The sequence below is a fragment of the Podarcis filfolensis genome (assembly GCF_964270895.1).
Source record: "Podarcis filfolensis genome assembly, chromosome: 11".
NCBI lineage: Eukaryota > Metazoa > Chordata > Lepidosauria > Squamata > Lacertidae > Podarcis > Podarcis filfolensis.
The window spans coordinates 3,786,326-3,812,311 of NC_139613.1; the positions used below are offsets into that span (position 1 = coordinate 3,786,326).

Below are 25,986 nucleotides of genomic sequence, written 5' to 3' on the forward strand. Positions count from 1 at the left end.
GGTAGTGTTAAATCTTAGGAAAACACCGTCAAGCCTGCGTTCAGCTATGACCTGGTTGCTGCCCAGGTTCACAAATGTTTAAATTCATGTGCACTGTGCAAAAATGGGGGTTAAAAAAATACTTCAAGAAAAAAGTTGTGTTTGAGCATTATTTTAGCTTTTATTTCTAATAGTTGGGAGAGAGTGCTCATTGTTATGTAGCCAGAATAGAAACACCCATATAGAAGGTGGAGGTCCTGGCAAGCTTGAGGGAAGTTGAAGGCCCACAGAAAAATATATTTAAATAACCTAGTCAGCCAGATGCATATAGGGAAGCCCATAAGCAGCCAGATGCATATAGGGAAGCCCATAAGCAGAACCTGAGTCAAAGTGTGTTGGAATGGCTTAACCAGAAGAATGTACAATAGTACATATAATAAGAATGTAACAGTGTCATTACTCTGTAGTTTGCTTGGCCACAGACAGGTGGCGCTGTGAACTACAGCATGGTGAGAAGCAGTGAATGGCTGGCCAAGGAAGCTGCAAAAGGGAGAGCCAGAAAAGACGGCAGAAGCCCCTCCATGGCCACCCTGTTCCATTTGACTCCTCTGCCTCTCTGCCCCAGAGCCCCAGTCAAGCTGGCACTGCTACTGGTCAACTTCTTCCTCCCTGGCCAGTTTGGGGATCTGCTGTTTCTGCTGCTGTCACTGATTAGGATGAAGAGTTGGCCTGGTCAGAAGAGCAGCACAGGGAAGACAAAAGTGGCCAGCCAGTCTGGTAATCTGCCACTGCTTAAGATAAGCATGCACTTGCCAGAGTGGAGCATGCTCTAGTTATCTCCCACTTGGACTACTGCAATGCACTCTACGTGGGGCTACCTTTGAAGGTGACTCGGAAACTGCAATTAATCCAGAATGAGGCAGCTAGACGCCGGAACCACATAACACTGGTCCTGAGAGATCTGCATTGGCTCCCAGTACTTTTCTGAGCACAATTCAAAGTGTTGGTACTGACCTTTAATGCCCTAAACGGCCTCGTTCCTGTATACCTGAAGGAGCGTCTCCACCCCCATCGTTCAGCCCGGACACCGAGATCCAGCGTCGAGGGCCTTCTGGCGGTTCCCTCATTGCGAGAAGTGAGGTTACAGGGAACCAGGCAGAGGGCCTTCTTGGTAGTGGCGCCCGCCCTGTGGAACGCCCTTCCTTCAGATGTGAAGGAAATAAGCAGCTATCTTATCTTTAAAAGACATCTGAAGGCAGCCCTGTTTAGGGAAGTTTTTAATATTTAATGCTCTATTGTTTTTAACACTCGATTGGAAACTGCCCAGAGCGGCTGGGGAAACTCAGCCAGATGGGCGGGGTATAAATAATAAATTATTATTATTAAGAGTGAGCCAGGTTAAGGCAGTAGTGGCAGAACTTCAGGCTGACCAACCACCAGTTCTGGCCTCCTTCTTGCAGTGCTCCTGCTTCCGGGCTGACTCTTCATCCCGCTTGGCTTCAGCAATGGGATGAGGTGGGAAGGGGGAAGATCTAAGGGGTTAGTGGATTGTGGGGTTTGGTGAGGTGGTGAGGCAATAGGTTGGGTTGGTGAGCAAAGGGATTAGTGGAGGAGTGGTACTTGTTTCCCAAATATACAGGATTGATGTTGTTTAGTTGTTTAGTCGTGTCTTACTCTTCGTGACCCCATGCACCAGAGCACGCCAGGCACTCCTGTCTCCCACTGCCTCCCGCAGTTTGGTCAAATGCATGCTGGTAGCTTCGAGAACACTGTCCCACCATCTCGTCCTCTGTCGTCCCCTTCTCCTTGTGCCCTCCATCTTTCCCAACATCAGGGTCTTTTCCAGGGAGTCTTCTCTTCTCATGAGGTGGCCAAAGTCTTGGAGCCTCAGCTTCAGGATCTGTCCTTCCAGTGAGCACTCAGGGCTGATTTCCTTCAGAATGGATAGGTTTGATCTTCTTGCAGTCCATGGGACTCTCAAGAGTCTCCTCCAACACCATAATTCAAAAGCATCAATTCTTCGGCGATTAGCCTTCTTTATGGTCCAGCTCTCACTTCCATACATCACTACTGGGAAAACCATAGCTTTAACTATCCGGACCTTTGTTGGCAAGGTGATATCTCTGCTTTTTAAGATGCTGTCTAGGTTTGTCATTGCTTTTCTCCCAAGAAGCAGGTGTCTTTTAATTTCATGACTGCTGTCACCATCTGCAGTGATCATGGAGCCCAAGAAAGTAAAATCTCTCACTGCCTCTATTTCTTCCCCTTCTATTTGCCAGGAGGTGCTGGGACCAGTGGCCAAAACCCCCACAAAAAACAAAAACAAAATAATAAAATAACAAAAACAAACAAACCAAAGAACAATATACAGGATAGAAGCTGCAATTAAAAATCAATGGACACAATTATATAAGAGCATAAATTACCCACCCCTATTATACAAAGCTGTAGGAAACAAACTTCCCCATCAGGCCTAGCAATCCAAATAAACAACAGCAGGGGGAGGATGTTAACTCTCACATCCTTAAAACTGTCACTGCTTAATAAAACTGCCAAAGTTTTCTGAAGAACTGCTGAGTTCTGCACAGAAGGTGCCAGGAGTTCTTTTCTGGGTAGAGTCCTCTATAGACAGTCAGGAGTGGGTGGTACACCATCCTCTTCGCTTCTGGTGGAGGAGAGGGCAACCGAAGAGGGCCTTCAGAGATGAACTCAAAGCCTGAATAGACTCATATGGGAAAAGGTGGACTTCAAGTACTGGGTCCGAAGGCACAGAAGGATTCATAGGTTCATACCTTGACTTGGTCTGGATAAAGACTGGCAGAAGTGAAAACGAACAAGGACCTACATGATTTGTTCTGAATGTCTGGAACCCTGTTAGTAACCTCGCTACTGAATTCTGCAGTTGCTGAAGTTGGCGTACTGCCTTCAAGGGAAGCCCCATGTGCAATGCATTGCAACAACCTCTTAATAATTGTACTCTTGCCTCCTCTCTCCAGCAATGGGTACATAGCGACACTCTGCCTCTGAACCAGGAAATTCTGCTTAGCTGGCAGTAGTCAATAGCGAGCCGTAGACCTAATTCCGCGAGTTAGTCTGATCCCCTTCTAAAGCCCTTTCCACTTTTTCTGATAATTCACTCTATACATTAACTATGTCTTGTGGAGTACCACTTCCTTTTGCTGGTCATATATTTACTGCCCATCAGTGCAATTGGATGACTTTGAGTTCTAGTGCCATTGATGATATAAGTATGCAAGTACTTATCTCTCATCACTTTTTCCACTCCTTTCGCCTTTCCCCTGACTTTATTTTCCCTGAACTCAGAACAGATGCTGTCGCACACCCTCTAGATCAGTGGTTCTCAACTTGTGGGTCCCCAGACGTTGTTGGACTACAACTCCCATCATCCCTGAGCTCTGGCCTTGCTAGCTAGGGGTGATGGGAGTTGTAGTCCAACAACATCTGGGGACCCACAGGTTGAGAAAGGCTGCCTAGATGCTTCAACTCCTTGTCATTTTGATTTTCCTTTCCTAAACCTTTTCCAGCTCTGTGGTCCTTTTTTTTTTTGTGTGTGGCCAGAACTCTCCTTATTATTCCAAAGGCAGCCACATCATAGATTTTATAGAAAGCCACTGTGGTGTTGGCAGTTTTATCTGCAGTCCATTTCCTGATAGCCCCTGCACTGGAATTTGCTTCTCTTGGTTCCACTGCTGCACTGTGAGTTGAGTTGATTGCTTCATTGTGGTGTTCACCATGACCGCAAGTGATTTTTCCTGGTGAGTTATTGCCAGGAAACCATCATTATGCTTAAGATATTTTAGGATTGCCTGTTTTAAATAGTGCAGCGACAGTGTGTTTAAAAGGACTGCAGCGGCAATGCCACAAACAGGCCCGTTAAAATATATCACTATGTTCCTGCTAGATCTAGAGGTCCACTTTTTATTTTTATTTTTTGTTAGAGTCTGTATTCTCCTGAAGCCTTATTGTTTAAAGGCACTGCGCAGGATTTCTCCTTGCCTGCAATTGGAGTCCTGGGAAGATAAGTAGCCCACATTGTACCATAGTCATTTGTCTGCTGTGTGCTGAATGGAAGGAAAAAGCTATTTGCATAGCTGGCTTCCCAGGTGTGAACAACAGCTTGCAGGGTCTTGTGTTTTTTAGGTAAATTGTTGGTTGACCTTGCTGTTGGCTCCTGGGTAGATCTTTATTAAAAGAGTTGTGGTTCTAAAGACACCACCAAGCCATGCCTTCTGACTTTGTATCTTAATGGTTGTCCCATTGTACTGCAGACTTTTTCTTTATAGCCAGCCAGGTTTCCAACTATGCCTGCTTAATATTTTCTTTTCCACCTTCCATGTGCACAGTTTATTTTGTGGTTTAATTTATTTAACAAAATTTCGATACAGTCGCACCTTGGAAGTCAAACGGAATCCGTTCCGGAAGTCCGTTTGACTTCCAAAACGTTCGAAAACCAAATCATGGCTTCTGATTGGCTGCAGGAAGCTCCTGCAGCCAATCAGAAGCTGTGGAAGCCCGGCGGACTTTCGGGTTCCAAAAGAACGCTTGCAAACTGGAACAATCACTTCTGGGTTTGCAGCCTTCGGGAGCCAAAACGCCCGAGTTTTAGGGCATTCGGGATCCAAGGTACTACTGTACCGCTTACTAGAGCAACATATCTCTGTGTGGTTTCTGATAAAAATTTCTGGACTAGCTGCTGGCTACTGTTTTGGTGGAGCCCAGAAGTGCTATATGGGATCTACTCACTTTGAGTCTCTCTGCCCAGCAGCACAGACCATCTTTAGAGAATCTGGTTATATTTTGTCACTCCTCCCTCACTGAACTTTTGAAAGCTTCCTTAGCTTAATATTTAGCTATTTTATTTATTTAAATATTTATAATACTCACTTTAATAAAGCATATTAAGGTGGCATACAGCATACAAAATAAGAAAACCAGTCCCAGTTGAGATTTATCTTCTCTTCCCCCACCCCCTCAATCTGCACTCATTAATTCAGGTGTCTCCTGAAGGAGGGTTAGCATTAGGCAATCGAATTATGGAATAACCATTCACCTGGATATGTTTTTGACACAGGCAAAGCTGCAAACAGAGCCACTCACTTGCTGATGCTTGTGACGGATTCAAAGAATTATCCCAAGTGAGTGTCACTTAGTGCCTGCCCTTTTCCAAGAGAGCTTCATGTTGTACTCATCCTTCTTATAAATTTGCAAGTTCACATTACTCTAGGAAATGCCACAGCAGCAGGAAACTATTAATCTTATCAAGCATCACAGAGTAGAAACTGATTGAGAAGATTGGATGTCTTTGCCGTATCTTGGCTACAGCCTGAGGTTGAGTGTGAGTGTGGCCATCACACAACTAGCTGTTCCTTCCTCAGAAGGGAGTGAGCACAAGACATTAAGGAAAAAAGCTGCTGTGTTCTGATGGCATTTTATGATGAAATAACTAGGGACGCGGGTAGCACTGTGGGTTAAACCACAGAGCTTAGGACTTGCCGATCAGAAGGTCGGTGGTTCGAATCCCCGCGACGGGGTGAGCTCCCGTTGCTCGGTCCCTGCTCCTGCCAACCTAGCAGTTTGAAAGCACGTCAAAGTGCAAGGAGATAAATAGGTACCGCTCTGACGGGAAGGTAAACGGCGTTTCCGTGCGCTGCTCTGGTTCACCAGAAGCGGCTTAGTCATGCTGGCTACATGACCCGGAAGCTGTACGCTGGCTCCCTCGGCCAATAAAGCGAGATGAGTGCCGCAACCCCAGAGTCGGCCACGACTGGACCTAACGGTCAGGGGTCCCTTTACCTTTACCTTTAACTGCTTCAGACCAAAGGCTTCTTTTGCTGTTCTTTTTAACGTTGCTGTGTCTTATTTTAAAGCCATCATTTTCAAGACTGTAGCTTTGCTCACTGATCAGTATATATATATATATATATATATATATATATATATATATATATATATATATGTAGCTTTGCTCACTGATCAGTGTGTGTGTGTGTGTGTGTGTGTGTGTGTGTATATATATATATATATATATATATATATATATATTTTATATATATATATATATATAGGTAAAGGTAAAGGTACCCCTGCCCGTACGGGCCAGTCGTGTCCGGAGCCAGCGCAGTACACGGAAACGCCATTTACCTTCCCGCTAGTAAGCGGTCCCTATTTATCTACTTGCACCCGGGGGTGCTTTCAAACTGCTAGGTTGGCAGGCGCTGGGACCGAGCAACGGGAGCGCATCCCGCCGCGGGGATTTGAACCGCCGACCTGACGATCGGCAAGTCCTAGGCGCTGAGGTTTTATCCACAGCGCCACCCGCGTCCCATTTATATACACACACACACAAAATTATTAAATAGCTCAAAGGGCTTTAAATATCCCAGAGTGATATTAATTAGTTGACTCTCCAGTCACTAAGGCTTGTCAGAGCTCAGTTTGAAGTTCAGCTTGGAGAAATTTGGCAAACAAAATAATACCAAAGTTCCAGACCCATAATTACCCATCAAGTGAATGTGCCAAAAGCATTTGCCCCCCCCCAAATCTAAAGTGAGGATCAAGCACTTGGGGGAGGGCACTTCTCAAACAACTTTTTGAAGATGATCCTTCTGGCGATCCTTTGGTGATATGGATTGTCTTGAAAGTGGGCATGTGTTTTAGCCCATGCAGAGTGAAAGCAATTGGTAACCCTGTTTTCCATGATCACAGATACGACTGAGGTATTGCCCTTCCTCTCGGTTGGCTTTGTTTGCCTGAGTAACACTGCCGTGTAGCAAAATCTGATACACTCCTAAGTGCCATTATGGTATCTCATTCCAGTTGGCTGGAGCCCTCTATGTGATTAAACAAGAAAGAAAAAGGCACAGAAGTTTGAAGGGGGAAATGGTGCTGAAATAGCAGTGGCAGAGAATGAGGAAATGATGGGGTCAAAAGCCCAGAATGTTAAGGGATTATGTAGGATTTTTTTTTGGCCTTTGGATACCTCCGTTTTTGGCCCAAAAATAAAATGGGCAAACATTTGGCATGTCCCGTATAATTTGTTTTCAAAGGCTCTTAAATCTAATTACAGAGTAATTGTGTCCATTTCAATTACATCTGTGGCATGGAATCATTTCCAGTATAGATCCTCAAAATAGTACAAGATTCATGTGAGCTGGTGTATATAGATGCACTAGCAGGTCTGGTGACACCCTTAACAACCTGACCAGTGGTTAGGCATGATGGGAAATGGAGTCCAACAACACCTGAAGGGGACCAGGATTGGAAAAATGTGGTCCATGAGTTGGTGAGAGGCTGCTTTTCTCTGGAACATCATCTCTGCAGATCTGGAGGTACTTGTGGACTGCTTGATTCTTGGGTGCCACCTGGGGCTGGACGTGCCTTTTCCCAACTACACGTGACAAACCAGTGGAATACTTTCCTGGCAGCAGAGATCTGACTACTATGATCTGCAACAACATCTGGGTTGAACTTCAGCGGTGTATTATCCGTGGAGCTGCTTCTGAAGAGAATTTGGGAACGACAAATGTTCTAGACTGTTGCTGTGAGATTGCAGACCTAGCACTAACTGAAGTCAACCCGTCTCCCCTACCCCACAGAAATCACTGGTTTTATTTGTAATTTCTCAAGCTCAATCTATGTGCTCTCCAGATGCTTTAGAATATAACTCCCATCACCATTGACCATGGTGTCTGCAACAGAAGGGAGCTGCAGTCAAAAACATCTGGAGGGCACCAGGTTGGGGAAGGCTAGCTTAGGCTCTGCTTATCCGAGGGACCCCTCAATGTTCTCTGTCACTTGCCTTGCACCTGAATTGAAATCAGTGGTTCTTTACCCAAAAGTCTTCTCTAGGGAACTATCTTCCTAGGTTTTTTGTTTGTTTAGTCATTTAGTCGTGTCTGACTCTTCATGACCCCATGGACCAGAGCACGCCAGGCACTCCTGCCTTCCACTGCCTCCCGCAGTTTGGTCAAACTCATGCTGGTAGCTTCGAGAACACTGTCCAACCATCTCGTCCTCTGTCGTCCTCTTCTCCTTGTGCCCTCCATCTTTCCCAACATCAGGGTCTTTTCCAGGGAGTCTTCTCTTCTCATGAGGTGGCCAAAGTCTTGGAGCCTCAGCTTCAGGATCTGTCCTTCCAGTGAGCACTCAGGGCTGATTTCCTGAAGAATGGAGAGGTTTGATCTTCTTGCAGTCCAGGGGACCCTTCTTCCTAGGTAGGCTTGGCTAACTCCCTCTTCATTTTTAGGAGGGGTGCTATTATTTCTCAGGAGCACTTTAACTGTTGACTGCTATAAAATATAAAAAGTAACCACATCAAATACTTCTCTAAAACTCATGTGTGTTTTTAAAAAACTGCTAACGTATCTGAGTGTAGTTGAATCTCTCCCTGCCCCAAATGGGGCCCGTGGGTTTAAGCTTTGAGCTTCCTGCAGTGGGAGAAGCAACTGGGGACCCTCTCTTAAATCTCAAAAATTTGTTCCCGCTTTTATGCACAAATCCTGAACACAATGCAGCAAATGGGCTGGCATAAACGGTGTGGAGTTGTTGTATGTTGCTTATGTGTCCCCTGGATTCTTGGGCCTGCTTGATATTATTGACCATCGTGAGAATGCATCAGAACAGAGACACACTCACCTTTTTCGAAAGCCGAAACTTCTGTGTAACTTTTTTGTCAGGTCATGATCACGATGAGCCAGGCTGCCTTTCAAGCACCACACTGACCTCTCTGCAGTCCTTGTTGTCATTCTTTGGCATGATTGTCATTTGAGGGGCAGACTAGAGGTCATCCCACCAGAGCCACGGGGGCGCCGCTAGCTAGCCTCAGAAATGCTCCCTACAAATGTAGGATCAAAAGGGCAGCCACATGAAAATTGCTGCTTGCTCTTATATTTTTTTATGAATTATCACCCAGGGACCTGGATCATTAGCAAAACCCAAATGCTCTTCTGCAAGGACATTGCCCTGCTTGAGTCTACTCACTTGGGGCCACCTTTGCTAGAGAGCCGGGGAATGCTTCAGCTTTGCGGGATGCCTCTGTTATGGAAATATCCTTCCTCATTTACCTGTTTCGCTAAAACAATCTCTCTTGCATATGGTGATGCTTTTTAAAAGCCTTTGGTCTTTTTGGCACAGCTTCTGACTCTGATTCTTTTTCAGCAAAGACATGCTAGATCTATAGCCAAAAAGGGTCTGCAGGGGATGCCTCGCATTTGAGCAAGTTCAGTTATCTTTCTGACAGCATTCTTTCAGTGCTTGCCATCTGCCACTGAGAACGGAACTGGGAAATGGACACTAACTTGAGGTGTGTTTGCATCTCTTTTTCCAAGTATCAGGAGCTAACTCCTTAAGTCTCAGCAGTAGAGGGCTGTTCAGGCTTGCATGCGCACTAACGTAATGCCGTTACACTTCGCTCTAGAAAGAAGGGACGATGCTTTTTCGAAAGGGTTCTTGATCTTCCAGCAATAATATCTTAGAATCATAGAATCATAGAATCATAGAGTTGGAAGAGACCACAAGGGCCATCGAGTCCAACCCCCTGCCAAGCAGGAAACACTATCAGAGCACTCCTGACATATGGTTGTCAAGCCTCTGCTTAAAGACCTCCAAAGAAGGAGACTCCACCACACTCCTTGGCAGCAAATTCCACTGTCCAACAGCTCTTACTGTCAGGAAGTTCTTCCTAATGTTTAGGTGGAATCTTCTTTCTTGTAGTTTGGATCTATTAGAAGTAATATCTATAGGCGGCAACCATTTTAGGCACGTCTAAATGATGTGTGATTGCTGGTGCGTGGATCATAGCTGTCAACATTTCCCTTTTCTAAAGGGAAATTCCCTTATTCCGAATAGGATTCCTCGCAAGAAAAGGGAAAAGTTGACAACCGTGGCGTGGGTCCTTATGGACCTGGACGAGGGAAGAAGGTGGGCAGGGTGTGATTATGCACACTTCGCAGACACAGGGGCCAGGAACAGAACCACCATGTGAAATGGCCGTTGCCTGTACTACAAACTCTCAGATCACAGGGGCACTAAATACCAGCCCCGTCATATCAACCAAATTTATTAAACGTAGTTGCAAATGTTGGTGTGCTGTGGTAACATAGAATGATCCGTGACATTGCTAGTGTGCTTTTCGGTGCAGTTAACTCCTCTTTGACCCTAGATGGGCATTGCTGCAGTTTCTGGAGTGCAAATTGAGGTTGCCAGTCTTCTCGAGTTCCTGGAAGCCAAGAGGCCCTATTTCTGTGCTTCTTTTGGCACAGGGATATGCTGCCCCATATCTTAAGCTTCTCTAAATCCAGCATCTCCAATGCAAGAAGAGGGAGTGTGAAGAGTCTACATCCAGGGATAGTCTCTGAATAGGAGTGTTAACGAATGCTCTGTTCCATTGACCCACTTCTCCAAGTGTGATTCCCACCTGTTACAAAAACTTTTTAATTTCTATCAAAAGGGCTCAGGAGTGTTACTAAGCTTTGATCGTGTAGGAGGAAAATGTGTGGAGAATTTCAGCTACATGATCAGATCCCTAATGTGTGACGCTTGTGAAATGGCACTTCTAGTTAGACTTGGTTGCCCTCCTCCCTTTGTTTTCAAGTGAAATATGTTGAGAAAATAATGTTTTCTGAGTCTTGCTTTCTTTAAAGCTAGACATCTTTGCTCTGATCTCAACCTTCTTTTCTTGTTAGACCATAGGAAGCATCATTCTGATCTGTTGCAAAAAATTGTGTGGGTTCGCTTTTAGATGTGTTCTGAAATTGCTATCTGGGAAATGATGTTAAAGAAAGTACAGAAGTGTAACAGTGAGGGGTAACTGGAAATGCCGAGGCCAAGATGTGATGAAACCTGCATTAATTCCATTGCGAGTTTGTTTAATTGCTGTTAGTTGACAGCTCAGCTGCTGTGGACCAAGGAAAGGATGCCTTGAAGATGCTAAAAGGGGGACAGTCCTAGTCATTCTGATGTGCAGGAAAAATGAAGGAAACACAAATTCCAGAAGAGCAGCTGTGTGTGTTTGTATCAACAAAATGATATAGCTGCTGTGTGCCTTGGAGACCAGCTGGTTTGCTGTGGCAAACTCTTGTCTGGGCAACCATGCACTGCACCAGGCGTGTGAAGAATAAAAGACCAAAACAACTTCTGGAAAAATGCTTTGAACAATCTAAAGGAAGACACAGAATGACTAAAAACCAAGGAGTCTGGGTTGGTTGTGGCATCGGTAGTAGCTGGTGAATTGCCCCCTTTGAAGGAATGAATCCAAATTAGTTTGCCAGCAGCGCTCAGCATTAGAGGAGCTTTGCAGGCGTTTCAGAATCAGGAGGAAACTCACTCAAATCCGTTTAGTTGAGATGAGGAACTATTAATGGAAGACACAAACAAGCTTCAAACTCCCTGTGCTTATTCCATTTCTGTCTTCACCACCCACTTCTCAGGCCCCAAATAAATATCAAGCAGAACTTAATAGAAAGGTAGCTGTGAGGTCAGGAGAGGAACATGCCAAAGAATATCCAGCTTATTGGAAGTTCTGAGCCCAAAATGTGCACTGAGAGATGAAGGGAGCAGATGGAACCATTAGATGACATAACATTGGGAAGGGAAGCAAATAGCGCTTTTCAGTTGGAGTGGAGCAGCGAAACCCGGACAAAATCAGCAAGACGAAATGGTAAAGGCAAATGTGTCAGCACTGGTGTTTGGGTGCTGTTCCCTGTCTTCTGCCCTCCCAGACAGATCTTCTGTCTTCCTTACATCTTAAGCTACATTCACACAAACAGTTGGTTTTGAGCTGTTCTGTTCAGGCTGAGAAAAACGAGGCAAGAGCAAAAGTATGGGGCTCAATGAAGAGGAATATGAACCATTAGATGCAAATATTACCAAAATCTTATTCTGCTCTTTTCTGAGCACCTCTGTCTAAATAGGTTTTCCTCTCTAAAGGAAAACTGTAATTCATGAATTTTTTTTCTCTCTCTCTCTTCGTCAACGAATCGCTCTCCATGAAACTTCCCAAAAGCAGTGAGCAGGTTAACAGCTCCAAATCCAATGTCGATGCACTCTGGGGCAAGCATCTCCTCTTAAAAGGCTTGTTTTAAAAAAGGTATTACATAGGCTCCGAAAAGACAGTAGAGATAAGGCTTGTCATATATGCAACAAGAGGGCGTTGCCACCACCTAGAAGACCCATTTCCTGTTGGTCTGAAACAGATGGGATGGGATCTCCAGGAGACCATCTCTTGCCGAGTGCTGTGATTGGTTGGGTATCAAAGGGGTGTGTCTAGGGAGCAAGGTCCCTCCTAGTTGGGGTGAAAGTGGGGAATTTTTTTAGGCTGGCACTGGAAAGAATGCAATGAACACTCAGCGGGTGCAGAATGCCGTGGTGAGACTCCTTATGGGGTCTTCGCCACAGGATCACATTCATCCAGTGCTTTACCAGCTGCACTGGCTGCCGGTGGAGTACAGGATCAGGTTTAAGGTGTTGGTTTTAACCTTTAAAGCCCTATACGGCCTAGGACCCTCGTACCTATGGGACCGCCTCTCCTGGTATGCCCCACGGAGGACCTTACGGTCCGCTAATAATAACATCTTGGAGATCCCAGGCCTCAGGGAGATTAGGCTGGCCTCGATACAGGGCCTTTTTGGCCTTGGCCCCGATCTGGTGGAACGCTCTGCCACAAGAGATCAGGGCCCTGCAGGACTTGACATCTTTCCACAGGGCCTGCAAGACTGGGTTGTTCCGCCAGGGCTTTGGTCAGGGCTCAGCCTGACTCCCCTTCTCTTTTTGTATAAGAACTTGTATGAAAGAAGCCTCCCAGCATTCTCACAGGCCCATATAAGAACAGCGTAAACAGTTGGGCCCGATGAGCATTTACTGTTCCCAACCCTAATCCTGCGGAAAGCCATCTAATTAGATTTTAATTTGATCCTGACTTGTTTTTAGGAGGTAATTTAATTATTGTTTGATTTTATACTAAGGTTATATATTTGATGGGACGTGGGTAGCACCGTGGGTTAAACCACAGAGCCTAGGACTTGCCGATCAGAAGGTCGGCGGTTCGAATCCCACGACGGGGTGAGCTCCTGTTGCTCGGTCCCTGCTCCTGCCAACCTAGCAGTTCGAAAGCACGTCAAAGTGCAAGTAGATAAATAGGTACTGCTCCGGTGGGAAGGTAAATGGCGTTTCCGTGCGCAGCTCTGGTTTGCCAGAAGCGGCTTAGTCCTGCTGGCCACATGACCCAGAAGCTGTACACCGGCTCCCTCGGCCAATAAAACGAGATGAGTGCCGCAACCCCAGAGTCGGTCACGACTGGACCTAATGGTCAGGGGTCCCTCTACCTTTACTATATATTTGATGTTAGCTGCCCTGAGCCCAGTTTTGGCTGGGGAGGATGGGATACAAATAAAAGTTTATTATTATTATTATTAATTAATGAAGGTGCTTGCTTGCTCTCAATAGGCAGGGAGTTCCAAAGTGCAGATGCTGCCACACCAGGTGATTGAGTTTTTACAAATGTGGAATGAGTATTATGTGTGTTTGCAGGTGGGATCCCTGGTGTCTCCATTTTAAGAAAGCAGCCTGAGTTTAATGAAAAGAATTCTGCCAGAAAGATGTGGTGCTTCTGTTTAGAGGAGACCGTACCCTGACTTAATGGTCTGATCTGCTCCAAGGTAGCTTTGTCTATATATTTGAGAGGATGGTGCATCGGCCCAAGCCTTGTGAGCTATTTGCCTGTGGATGGGGATGTCAAACCTAGTGCCTTTCTGGCTTCAGGTAAAGCGGACTGTGACAGTCTGAGCACCTCCACCTTACGAGAAAGTTCATGAATTTAAAATATTGCAGCTCATGACTGAAGACATGTTGTGCACCTGTCTCCTTGAGTACACAACAGCAAGGACTATAATTTCCCCCAAAACCTGTATTGTTTCTCAAAGAAGAAATGTTGGCATTTTCCCCCCTCCAGCAGGGGTGAAAGGGTCTAGCTTTTAAACAACGTTCCGTGCTTTCTATCACTCTTTTGCTTCATTTTAAATTGGGTAAACCTTTCGGTGCAATTTATCCCAGATATACCCTTTTAAGATGCTTTTGGTTTTTTGGGTTTTTTAAAGAAGAAGCTTGCAGCTAAAGACTTACACATTTTAAATTCAGTGTTTGTAAGTGGCGATATGAAATCCCTAAGGCAGGCCGAAATAACTGATATTAAAACCTTGCAAATGTGTGTGTTTGCTGCATTCTGTTGTTTTTCTTATTCCGACGGCGGAGCAAAGCCTCTGCGGCTGATGGGCGGGAGGGGAACTGGGGTGGGGAGGTGCAGGTTAGGAAAGGGGGGGCGATGCAAACCTCCGGGGCCCATTAGACTTAACTTGTTTACTGCATTGATATCTATATGTTAAATGACAAGAGAGTTCAGATTATTGAATAATTTAAAATTCAGCTCTAATTGGTGTCATATGACCTGGAAAAGGCCATGGATGACGCCAGGAGCATGCTGTGAAACGCTAATAAATAATTCATAAATGAGATCATTCATTTGCCTGGATGTCTTGTTAAATGCAGAAGTTTGTAAGTAATAACGGATGATATAACACCTGTAAGTATTTAGTTCATATGCTGGAAGGTAATCTACCTTGATGATCTTCTAGCAGAAAGCTGCCAGAGTGTGTGAGTTAATTGCGCTGGGGAGAATGCACTCCATTTATTCGGGATGGGGCTTTGGCAAAGATTAGCTTGCAGCTGTTGCATTTTGCATTCCCGATCAGCCAGCCGACGGCTCGGCGCTCGCAGGCCCCCGGACTTAGCGATGCAGCCCACCGTTCGCCTGCCCTTCTTTTGCGTGAACTCCAAATGCACTGGGAAATGGCGGCAACCTGATCTGCTCACAAATAGTATTGTTTCTGAAATATTTATCTAGGCCTTGCACCGCCGAGCCCTCTGTAAAACAAAGGGCAGGAGTGGTGGGGAGGTGAAATTGAAGTCATAGCCGCTCCGTTATTTTTTTATTTATTTCCGTCGTTGTTGCATGTTGATAAAGCCGGCAACACGCTGAATTCTAATTTCTGCACCAAGCACTGTCAAGGGAATGTTTTTGTTGTGTGAGAGAGGTCTGTGCCATGGCTGACAGGAAAGGCAAAACATCAGCGGTCTGGTTTTCCATGTGGCACTTGAGGTTGGTATCGCTGCATGCGCATCGTTGTGCTCTCAGAGAGGGAGCCCTCCTTTCGTTTTGCCTCTCCCGAGGCAACATACCGTATATAATCGAGTATAAGCTGACCCGGATATAAGCCGAGGCACCTAATTTTAGCATAAAAATCTGGGAAAACCTATTGACTCGAAGATAAGCCAGTTCACCACATCACAAACCTGGTGGTGGTGGTGGCAGCGGCGGAGGAAGAAGCAGCAGCAGCCCTTTTGGGCTGCTTTTGGGCTGCTCATCCCTCCGCCGCCGCCTCTGCCATTCGCAAGAGCAGGCATAGGAGCTGTGGTTGTGAGAGACACAGCGCAGTGCCTCTCCCAACCTCAGCTCCTGTGCCTGCCCTTGCGAGAGGCGGGCAGCGGCGGTGGGACCAGCAGCGAGAAAGGGCTCCTTTCGGGCCTCTCGTCCCTCCGCCGTCCGCCTCACTTGAGTATAAGCCAAGGGGGGGCTTTTCCAGCATTAAAAATGTGCTTTAAAAGTCGGCTTATACTCGAGTATATACGGTAGGAAACTGCCTTTATATGGAGTCATAGCACCGGTCCACCTAGTTCAGTATTATGCAGAGAGCTCCTCTCTGGAATTTCAAGGGTGGCACTAACTGGAGAGGGTTGGGATTGAACTTGGAGCCTTTGCATGAAAAGCAGATGCTCTATCACAGAAGTACACGACTTTCCTATCCGCATAGGGCTTTGCTTGCTTAAAGCCAACTTTAAACCGCCTTCCCGGTTGGAAAGGTGGCCATGTCTTCTGAAATATTCCCAAGCTACAGTACCAAAGAAGCATACCCAGCGGCCCTTAAGGAGCACACCAAGCTAGCCATGCTGTCACGAGGAGAGTGGGATGCTGCACTGAGAGACCCCAGCCCCTGTCCTGTGATGTCCTGATGTCCCACAAGTCTTGAAGAGGGGGCCTTCTTGCTTCAGACACAGGCCTCCTGGGAAGGTTGGGGCATCATGAGAGAAACGCATGCCACATCTGAAGCCTTGTGCAAAAGCAAGTGCCCGCTGCCCTATCTTTCAAATCTGCAGCATGAAGAAATTGTGGAGTTGCATGGTTCCCCCCACCCATGAGCCTTATACGTAAAGAGGACGCCTCTGTCTCTTCCCTGGTCTCTGCGAAACAGAGAGGACCCAGGTGTGTGTGCAAAGAGAGAGGTGCAGGTGAGCATTAGGATGAGATGAGAAGAGCTAAGCAAACCCAAAACTTGGGTTCTGGGACCTTTCAAACACCTATTGTTTTTTTGAGGCCCTTGGGTCAGAGGGCTCTTAAGGTATGGAGGCCTTTCCAGGTCATGGGCTACACAAATGAATGCCCAGAGCGCTGCAGAGGTTTTCTTTCCCCCCCAGAGTAGCCAATAATGCTCACTGAGCATCAAGAGTCAAGGCAAGTAACTGATTTGAAGAGGAATGAGTATAGTAATTCTTAGGCAGGAGTTTGTTTCCTAAAACATAAGTTGGCCCCTGCATCTTTCAAGTGTTGTCTCACCCTTAAAGGCACCTTCCCATATATGTGGTGGGAGTGTCCGTTGTTTTTAAGATTTCTGAGCTTGATTTTTTCCACTGTCATCTTGTACCCAATTCAATGTTAGCCCTGTTGTTGATGGGAAACGGTATCAATCCAAATGCCAAGCGTAAAGAATTGAACTTCTTTCTTATGTGAACAGCGACACAAATAGTTGCTTCCCATTAGGAAAAAGCACCTCCTCCCACTATGGAAACTGGGACCCAATATGTGTGGATATAGCACCTACAAGAAATATGATTTTATCTCCATATGGTCTCAATTCATATTGTTTATTAATAATAGTACAGTAATCTCCCCCCCCCCCAACCCGGTTACAGCAGCCACTATGGGGAAACTATTTTAATGCTTTAGTTTGATGTATACCCTGTGGATATGAACTAAAATTGTAATATAAAAGATTCTCCAAGTCTGTTTTGATGCTGTGTGGATGTTTGCATGCAAGACTTAACATTTGTCTTGGAAGACAACCCTTTGTGTTTGATAACTGTTTTTAAATTTTTCAATAAAGTTTGTAGAAAACAACAATAACCTAAGTTGAAAATCATTCTCAGTGTCACCTCAGAAGCCATTTTGAAAACGTGTGTCTTGCACCCTTGGTCCTCTGTTGGAATAGCATAGGAGGTTAAAGCAATTAATGACAGCGTATTGCTCTTAGAATAATTATTTTAAAGCAGAAAGCAGGCACCCATCACACAAGCTGTGGATTCTGCTTTGGCAGAGATTTGTTCTCCGTTGCCGTAAGAGATTCCTTGTAAGCCACACGTCTTCACTCCTGCCGATCGCTCTGTGCTAAACGAGAACAATGCAGCGTTTTTACTATTACCTTCTCATTGTCTCACCCCCCTTGCCTTTCTTTTTTGTATGGCACACTTGAAATACAGCAATCATCATCATACATCATTCATGAGCAACAATGGCACTTTATCTCCTGCTAAGAAAATAGGCAACTAACCTTTTTACATGCTTATCTGCCTTATTTATCTTGGGGTATTAATATCGGCAATCTCTGTCCCATCTAGGTGCTTTGTAATGATTAATCTTAGACTTTTTTTTTTTGTAATGGAGATTTCAGTAAAAGATTGGGCAATAAAAGGAATGAGTCTGAATGCCAGATATCTTTCACTTAAGTTTTAATTCTGCATATTCTTCTAAGTAAATTCTTTCCTAATAACTCTTTCAACCAAAGATTGGCATAACTATCTTGATAGCTTAACAGCAGCCTGTTGCACAGTGTCAGAAATGCACCTGGCAATGAGGGGTAACAAAAATGCTTTCCTTGGACAGGAGGATAAAGTCAGGCAAGGCTACCTTAGACTTTGAATAGTGCTTGAGAAATAAGTAATAGTTTCTTCTTGACTTTCTCCGACACTTGCCAAAACGTGGATTTTGGACCAAGTGCCTGGCTACATGCTATAGCACAGGAGCTGCACTTAATAGGAGCTTTTTGCCATTTTTGACTTCTTGGCAAAGCACCCCAGAGAGAGCCAGAGCTCCGTGGTGGGACAAACACGCTGTGCACAGAGTGCACCATGTTCGATCTCAATTCAATTCAGGCATCTCCAATTCACAGCAAGTGAACATAAAGGCCTCTGCTAGGAATCCTGGAGTACCAGTCAGAGCAGACAGTGCTGGACTAGGTAAAGGTAAAGGGGCCCCTGACCATTAAGTCCAGTCATGGCCGACTCTGGGGTTGCGGCGCTCATCTCGCTTTATTGGCCGAGGGAGCCAGCATACAGCTTCTGGGTCATGTGGCCAGCATGACTAAGCCACTTCTGGCAAACCAGAGCAGCACACGGAAACGCCGTTTACCTTCCCGCCGGAACGGTACCTATTTATCTACTTGCACTTTGACGTGCTTTCGAACTGCTAGGTTGGCAGGAGCAGGGACTGAGCAACGGGAGCTCACCCCGTCGCGGGAATTCGAACCGCTGACCTTCTGATCAGCAAGTCCTAGGCTCTGTGGTTTAACCCACAGCGCCACCCATGTCCCTAGTGCGGGACTAGATATATATAAAAAAGGTAAAGGACCCCTGAAAGGTCAAGTCCAGTCAAAGGTGACTATGGGGTTGCGGCTCTCATCTCCTTTTCAGGCCAAGGGAGCCAGAGTTTGTCCACAGACAGCTTTCCAGGTCATGTGGCCAGCAATGACTAAACCACTTCTGGCGCAACGGAACACTGTGACAGAAACCATAGCGCACGGAAACGCCGTTTACCTTCCCATTGCAGCAGTACCTATTTATCTACTTGCACTGGCCTGCTTTCAAACTGCTAGGTTGGCAGGAGCTGGGACAGAGCAACGGGAGCGCACCCCGTCGTAGGGATTTGAACCGCCAACCTTCTGATTGGCAAGCCCAAGAGGCTCAGTGGTTTAGACCACAGCGCCCAATGCTGAGCCAAACCACACCTTTAGCATGAAAGAGAAAACAGGGAGAAAACCGTGTTCCTCCTCTGGTCTCCCTCCTTGCTGTGAACCAAGCCATGGTTTGACTTAGCAATGAGTTTGAACCCAGACTCATGGTTTGTCTCACCCCAGGCAAACTCTGAGTAGTAAGCCATAAAACAAGCCTAGGCTACAGATGGAGACTGGAATGAGTCCATGTTCAAAACCACCTTCATCCATAAAGACCCTGGTGATCTATCTCCCACGGTTATTGGGGGGTGGCGGAGATAGAAACCTATGCCCTGAGCTCATTGGACAAAGGAAATGCTACAAATCTGAAAAAGGGGCCTTAAACCTCTCAGGCCCACCTCTTTCCATATGAACCTACCCGGACCCTGAGATCATCTTCTGAGGCCCTTCTCTGTGTCCCTCCTGCACGTGAGGTCCAGAGGGTGGCAACACAAGAACAGGCCTTCTCAGTGGTGGCACCCCATTTGTGGAAAGCTCACCCCAGGGAGGTTCTCTTGGCACCTTCATTGTATTCTTTTAGACGCTGGGCGAAAATGTTCATCTTCAACCAGGCCTTTGACTGATTAATGTCCTACAGCCGTTTAAATGTGTCGTGGGAAGGGGGGTGTTACTGTTTTGCTGTTTTGTTTTACTTATTTTTGTCCTGTATTTTATTCTGTGAACCGCCCTGAGATCTTACGATGAAGGGGGTACATTCCCCTGAGGAAGTGTAATCCTTGAGCAGTGTGGGAAATGTTCTTTGCCTCTAGGAAGCTGATAATTCGGGCCATGTGGGTCAACCAGGTTCAGTGGCTGTCCATGCTTTCGGACAGGGAGTCATTCCCTTTTTTTTTTTTAAAAAAAAGATATTTATTGAGGTTTTACAAAAACATAGGTTTACAAAATAGAAAAAAGTCATATAGAAAGAAAAAGATACAAAAACGAGAGCATACATAAAAAAGAAAAAAGAAGAATAAAAATACGAAATACAAAAAACAAATAGATAAAAAAGAATTAAAAACAAATCCGTTTTTTGTAACTTTAAACTCATTAGCTTGTTTCCTTCGCCTCCTCACGCCTCCCCTTTTTGTATTCCCATTTAAATAATCAAATCAGCAAATCCTTACCCTCTTTCGTTTATCTTAACTCTATATCTTAACATATTATAACTCTATATTTTCATCCATTATCAATTCATTTTTGCATATTCTTATTAACTTTGTTGCTAATGCCACTTATTTTCAATCCAACATCATTTTAACATTCATTAATTTTACAGTGTTTCTGCAGATAGTCTTTAAATTTCTTCCAGTCTTCTTCCACCAACTCTTCTCCCAGGTCTCGGATTCTGCGGACAGGGAGTCATTCCCAGCCCTCCCCCTTCCGAGAACATTCCCTTTGGGTGTGTTTGATGCTATAAGTTGTGATAGAGAAGGGGCTGTCAGGCTGTTGTTACACACAGTTTCAGAATGTTTTAAGCTTTCCCTGTCCATACTCTCCATCAAAACATTCTTGCTGTCTTTGTAGACCTTGGATTCTGTGCTTAAACATACTTAAAGGTTGGGAAATTTCTTACACAAATCCAGTCTGAAACAGTTTTGGTCCAATGTTGTTCCTGAAATAAATGCTGAGATTTAAAGAGCACTTTGAACATCTATTGCAAGCCTTGGGGATGGCTCATTCAATGCAGTTGTTTAACTTCAGTGAACTATGGTGCAAGAGTGCTCTGTGGTACATATTGGGATTTTTAGTGCCCGTTAACATACATGAACTATGGGCCCAGTCGGGTCGCCTCCGCTCCCCACATTTTGGATTGGGTCAACAAATGCAAATTAACGTGTCTTTCTAGCTCCGGAGTTTTATCAGGCTCTCATCACCAGCCCAACTTAATTGGAAAAAGAAATCACTTATGTGGTAGGATTTAAACGTGTTTTGTAGTTGAATGACAGCTTTTGATGTAGAACCGTATTTTACAGGAAGTGGTCTAGTTCTTTATCAGTGTTTCTGTAAGGATATTTCAAAAACTCTCATCAAATTTCCAACAGTAAGTAATATCCCATTCAGCGCAAGGTGAAATGTTTTACATCAAATCCCCTGCTGTGTAATGGCCAATCAGACAGTATTTATAGTGGCTGAATGGATTTCTTGGCTCTGTATTCAAAATTAAACATTTTCAGACATTAACATTTAATGCTTTTTTGCCACACTTCAAGTTGATTTTATGTAACCCTAGATACTCGCAACTCCTTGATAGGCTGAAGTACCTTGTTTATGCCCCAAATCCTGCAGGCAGTGGTTTTTATATTTATTGTACCTGTGTAGACGGAATTAAATTGCAGATTTGATAGCATATTCCTCTCTTCCACTTGAAACCCATTTTCTGTTGAGTTGCGTTAGGTGTCGATCATCAAACCGCTGCAAGTTTACTGGTGCTGGTACAAGTTTTCAACGCTGTGAGCCAGCGATGAGAACTAGAATAGAAACAATTAAACATATTTTAAATGGAATTTTTAAAAATTAAAGTGGGTTGATTTTTGTTTTTGCCTTGTAGATGTCCAACCATAGAAGCCTTTGTCAACCTCTGTCATCTTCGGAACTGGATGGATCCTACCTTAGCATTGCTCGGTCACAGGCCTTATACAAGAACAACAGAATGGCACGTGGAAGTCCTACCCACATCCCTGTGTCTCAGTCTTGCAGGAACAGTCATGCTCATCAAGCTGCAGCCCAGGGTCTTCGGCAAGAAGAGCGGAACGAGTTCATGATGGGTAATGGGTTGCATGGTAAGTGCAACAACGTGGTCTCGCCAACGAGGCAAAAGTTGCCTCCCCACAAGAAAGCAACTCCTGCCGCGGAGCAGAGGAGAAACAGCTGTCCCCTTCAGACTTGCTCTTTCCACAAGAAACCGGGTAGCTTGGATCATGGTTCTTTCCAAGAGGGCTGCCACCTTCCAAAAATGCACTCCGGACCACATTGTGAATCCTTTGCCTGTTGCTCGTGCCCGTCGCATACTCCTGGACTGAACGGCAGCACGGACTTGAGACCCAAAGAAATGGAGCGCGGTAAGAGGTTGTCGGAAGAAAGGAGGAAGCAGCTGCTGCTTCAGAAGATGGAGCTGGAAATCGAGAAAGAACGCCTTCAGAATCTGTTAGCCAAGCAGGAGGCAAAACTGCTGCTTCAGCAACAGCAGCTCCACCAATCCAGGCTTGACTACAATCGGTGAGTTTGGGGAGGAGTGTCGGAAATGGGACTTCTGCTCGAGTTCTGTCGGGGTTTATGGAAGGCGGGTGGGTCTGTTGACATCTTTCTTAGGCCGATATCTGGTGCTGGGTTGTTGTTGTTTAGTCGTTTAGCCGTGTACGGCTCTTCGTGACCCCCTGGACCAGAGCACGCCAGGCACTCCTGTCTTCCACTACCTCCCGCAGTTACTCATGTTTGTAGCTTCGAGAACACTGTCCAACCATCTCGTCCTCTGTCGTCCCCTTCTCCTTGTGCCCTCCATCTTTCCCAACATCAGGGTCTTTTCCAGGGAGTCTTCTCTTCTCATGAGGTGGCCAAAGTATTGGAGCCTCAGCTTCACGATCTGTCCTTCCAGTGAGCACTCAGTGGTGCTGGGTTAGATGAGCATTTCTTAAACTCCTCTTCAGGCCACAGAAGAACTCATAAAACACAACAAGCTTTCTAATTTACCAAAAGACATTAGTTCCACAAAGATGTGTGATCTGCCTTAATCATCTGCGGCGTCATGGGAACAATTTGGTTAAAGCTACATTGCAAATGGCTCAGATACTGTGGTAGTTTAGCATTTTCAATGATGGCATCGAGGAATACGATGCATTGCGAGCCTCTTCGAGATTCTGAGCTACATCAGGCTTGTTCTGCGTGGGGGATTAATTCTGCTGATCTAAAAATGGCTGTCGCTGTACTTCAGTGAACTCCCACTCTCTGGTGCCCATAAGCAAACATCCTATGCCCAACTGCAAGGTCTCAGAGAGTTGCTTCAGCCATTTAAGGCAGACTTTAGCAGTTGTTTCCTTCTGTTTGCCCCATCACTACTATTAAGCATGAAAAAGATTGAAGGCAGTTCAAAGCTAGTTGAAACATGGAAGCTGGGAGTTGTACTGGGGAAGCATAGAAGCGATCCGGCTGTGCAAGTAGAGATCAATTGAGAAGGGTGGGTGGGTGACTTCTAGGTGCCCTGTAGAGAGCAGGGGTAGACAACTGACTTGTGGATTGAACTTCACACCATGTACCCAGCTGGCTCTGACCTGACATGATTTCTATTCTCTGCCTGAGTTATTCGGAGAGGTTCCACGTTTTATGTAGTAGTTACATTTGCTATGGGTATGCTGATGTTATACTGGTTTTCCCCACAGCAAATTCTTAAGATGTGAATGACAGGCATGCATGCCTAAACACCTGCGTACCCTCACCTGAGAGCCCTGATTTGTGTTGTGGTTTCCCAGTGCATGTATATGGATGTTGAAGGACGCACATCTGTCATTCACACTTTAAGCATTTGCGGCAGAAAACACCAGCACGCCCACAGCAAACACAATTGCCACTTACAGTACAGAGCTACTCTTGAGTTGGGTACTTGAGTGTGAGGCAGAAAGGGGAAGAAATCTCAGAGGTGCTAGAAGATTATTTATTGCCCGATGTGTTTCGAGTATTATAGCATTTCCTCAAGGGAGGTTTTGATTTCAAAGAGGTACCAAAACCGACTTCCACACCATCTCATCACAAAATAACCTCCATTCGATGCCTTCCTTCCTTTTCTTTACTTTTTGTGTGAGATAAGCTTGTAATTCATGTGTTTTGGAAGCTTGGTTGTAGTGAGGCCTCTGAGACTTCAAGACATGGAACCATCGTATTTTTCAAGCTTATCTCCATAACAGTCTAGCATAGAATTTTGTTTTGGAGGATGGAGAAGTACAATGGCAATAAATCCCAAAAACCAAGGAGAAATAGTGTTGTGAACTGCTTAGTGTGTCCCCTTACTTTAAACACTAACTTGAGATCTTTAAGACAAATTATGTTCACAGAGGTCCACCACTTTTGACTTCCCTTACAAGCCAGACATTGTAATTGCCACCATCTCCTTGCTTCCTGCAAGTCCTCTCTCTCTCTGTGTGAGGACTTGTAGCCATTTGTCTCCTCTTGTCCCAATCCACTGAGGAGGCCCTTTTGGTTGTTGCCAAATAAATACCTGGGCCACAGCGATGTGTAATAGGGCCTTCTTGGTGGTGGCCCACTGACTGTGGAATGATCTCCTCCTTGATGTTAGGCAGGTGCTGAGAAGGTTCCTTTTCAATACCAGGTGAAAATACCAGGTGAAAATTGAATATTCAGCAGTAACTTTATATTGAGATTGACAAATGGTGTGGGATGTCGTATAAAAAATGGATTGTGGGTCTTAGATGTTTTAATTATTCTTTTGGTCACTTTTAGTAGTTTTGTAGCCTGCCCCCTGCTCATTTCATGAGGAAGGGCAGGATACAAAATTTGCAAATAAGATAAATTGTGCAGGCTTTGCTGATTCTCACCATTTGTCCCACCTTCAGAAGCCTTGTGGGAAGTGAAGCAATACTCGGCCTCTTGTTCTCTAGACACAGGCCAAGAAAAGTCTTTCTCAACTCATCTTAGTTTCTTTAATGTGAGGTGCTGGGACCTCACATTATATCAAGGATTGTCACATGGAGGATGTTTTCTCCTGCTCTGGAGGGTAGGACTCAAACCGATGGCTTCAAATTACAAGATTCTAAATAAACACTTGGAGGAACTGGCAGGAAGAGCTGTTTGGCAGTGGTTTGGTCTTCCTTGGGAGTTTGTGGACTCTTCTTCCTTTGAGATTTTGAAGCAGAGGTTGGATGGCCATCTGTCATGGATGCTTTAATTGAGATTCCTTCATTGCAGGGGGTTAGACTAGATGACCCTCGGGCTCCCTTCCAACTCTACATTTCTTTGATTCTATGACCTTCTGCAATCAAAACATATTCATTACTGCTGAGCTGAGGCGTCTCCCGTGCCATTCAATATGACATGACCCGTCCTTTGATTTCTCCATCTGCAGAGTTATCTGTTGAATTCCTTCAAAGAGTTTGTTCTAGTCTCAGGTTGGAGTAAAAGGTGGTGACTTGGCCAAGCCTGACCAGTTATTTTTCATAGCTAAGCAGGGATCTGACTATGGGTTTGCCCCATACACACACACACACACACACACACACATATATATATATATATACACAAACCTTCATGACTCCCTTTGCAGTAGCTGTCTATGTTTTCATGACTGGGCATCATGCAAAAAATGGAGCATCTCTCTCCCCACACCCCTAAACCCATTTGGAATTGAAATCAGACCACGCTTGAGTTTAAGGCAGTCCTTGATCCCTCTTTAGGGATCCTCTTCCACAGAGTAGTATGCTTGCTAGATGAACTAGGCAGGGCCAAAGGGCACAGCCATGCTCTTTTCCTCCATGCAAGTATAACCATGTAGAGGAGACTCCCTGAAGGAGCCCTCTGCCCTCTTTCCCTTCCCAAACCTAACTGGGGGGGGGGCAGCAGAGGAGAGGGGACTCCAGACACCAATAAATACATAAAAGCTCAGGATGAGGTCCCATTCTGTGTCAGTGGCCAGCAAGGACAGAGTAGCTCCCAAGGTTCCCTCCTTGATCTCTTCTTTTGTCTGTAAGATGCTGTTCAAAAGCAAGCTGTGTTGCTTTGGCTGTTAAAATGCCTGTTTGATCAGAGGCAATCAGAGCTGTGTACTTTAGAAGACTACTGGGGTCACAAACAAAGGTGAAGAACTAAGTAGGAGCAGATGGATTTTTAATGATCAAATATCTCTAATCCATGCATATGTTCCTGCTAATGGAGGAAGAAAAGGAAGGCCTGA

General features: G+C 45.2%; 1 protein-coding gene across 8 annotated transcripts in view; it reads left to right on the forward strand.

Moving 5' to 3' along the window:
- Window positions 1-25,986, forward strand: part of KIAA1328 — a 224,608-nt gene that overhangs the window by 137,928 nt on the left and 60,694 nt on the right. For all 8 annotated transcript variants that reach the window (XM_083575685.1, XM_083575683.1, XM_083575680.1 and 5 more), the window contains one exon: window positions 21,640-22,307. In XM_083575685.1, the coding sequence (XP_083431811.1) occupies window positions 21,640-22,307 (668 nt within the window). The remainder of the gene's footprint in view (window positions 1-21,639; window positions 22,308-25,986) is intronic.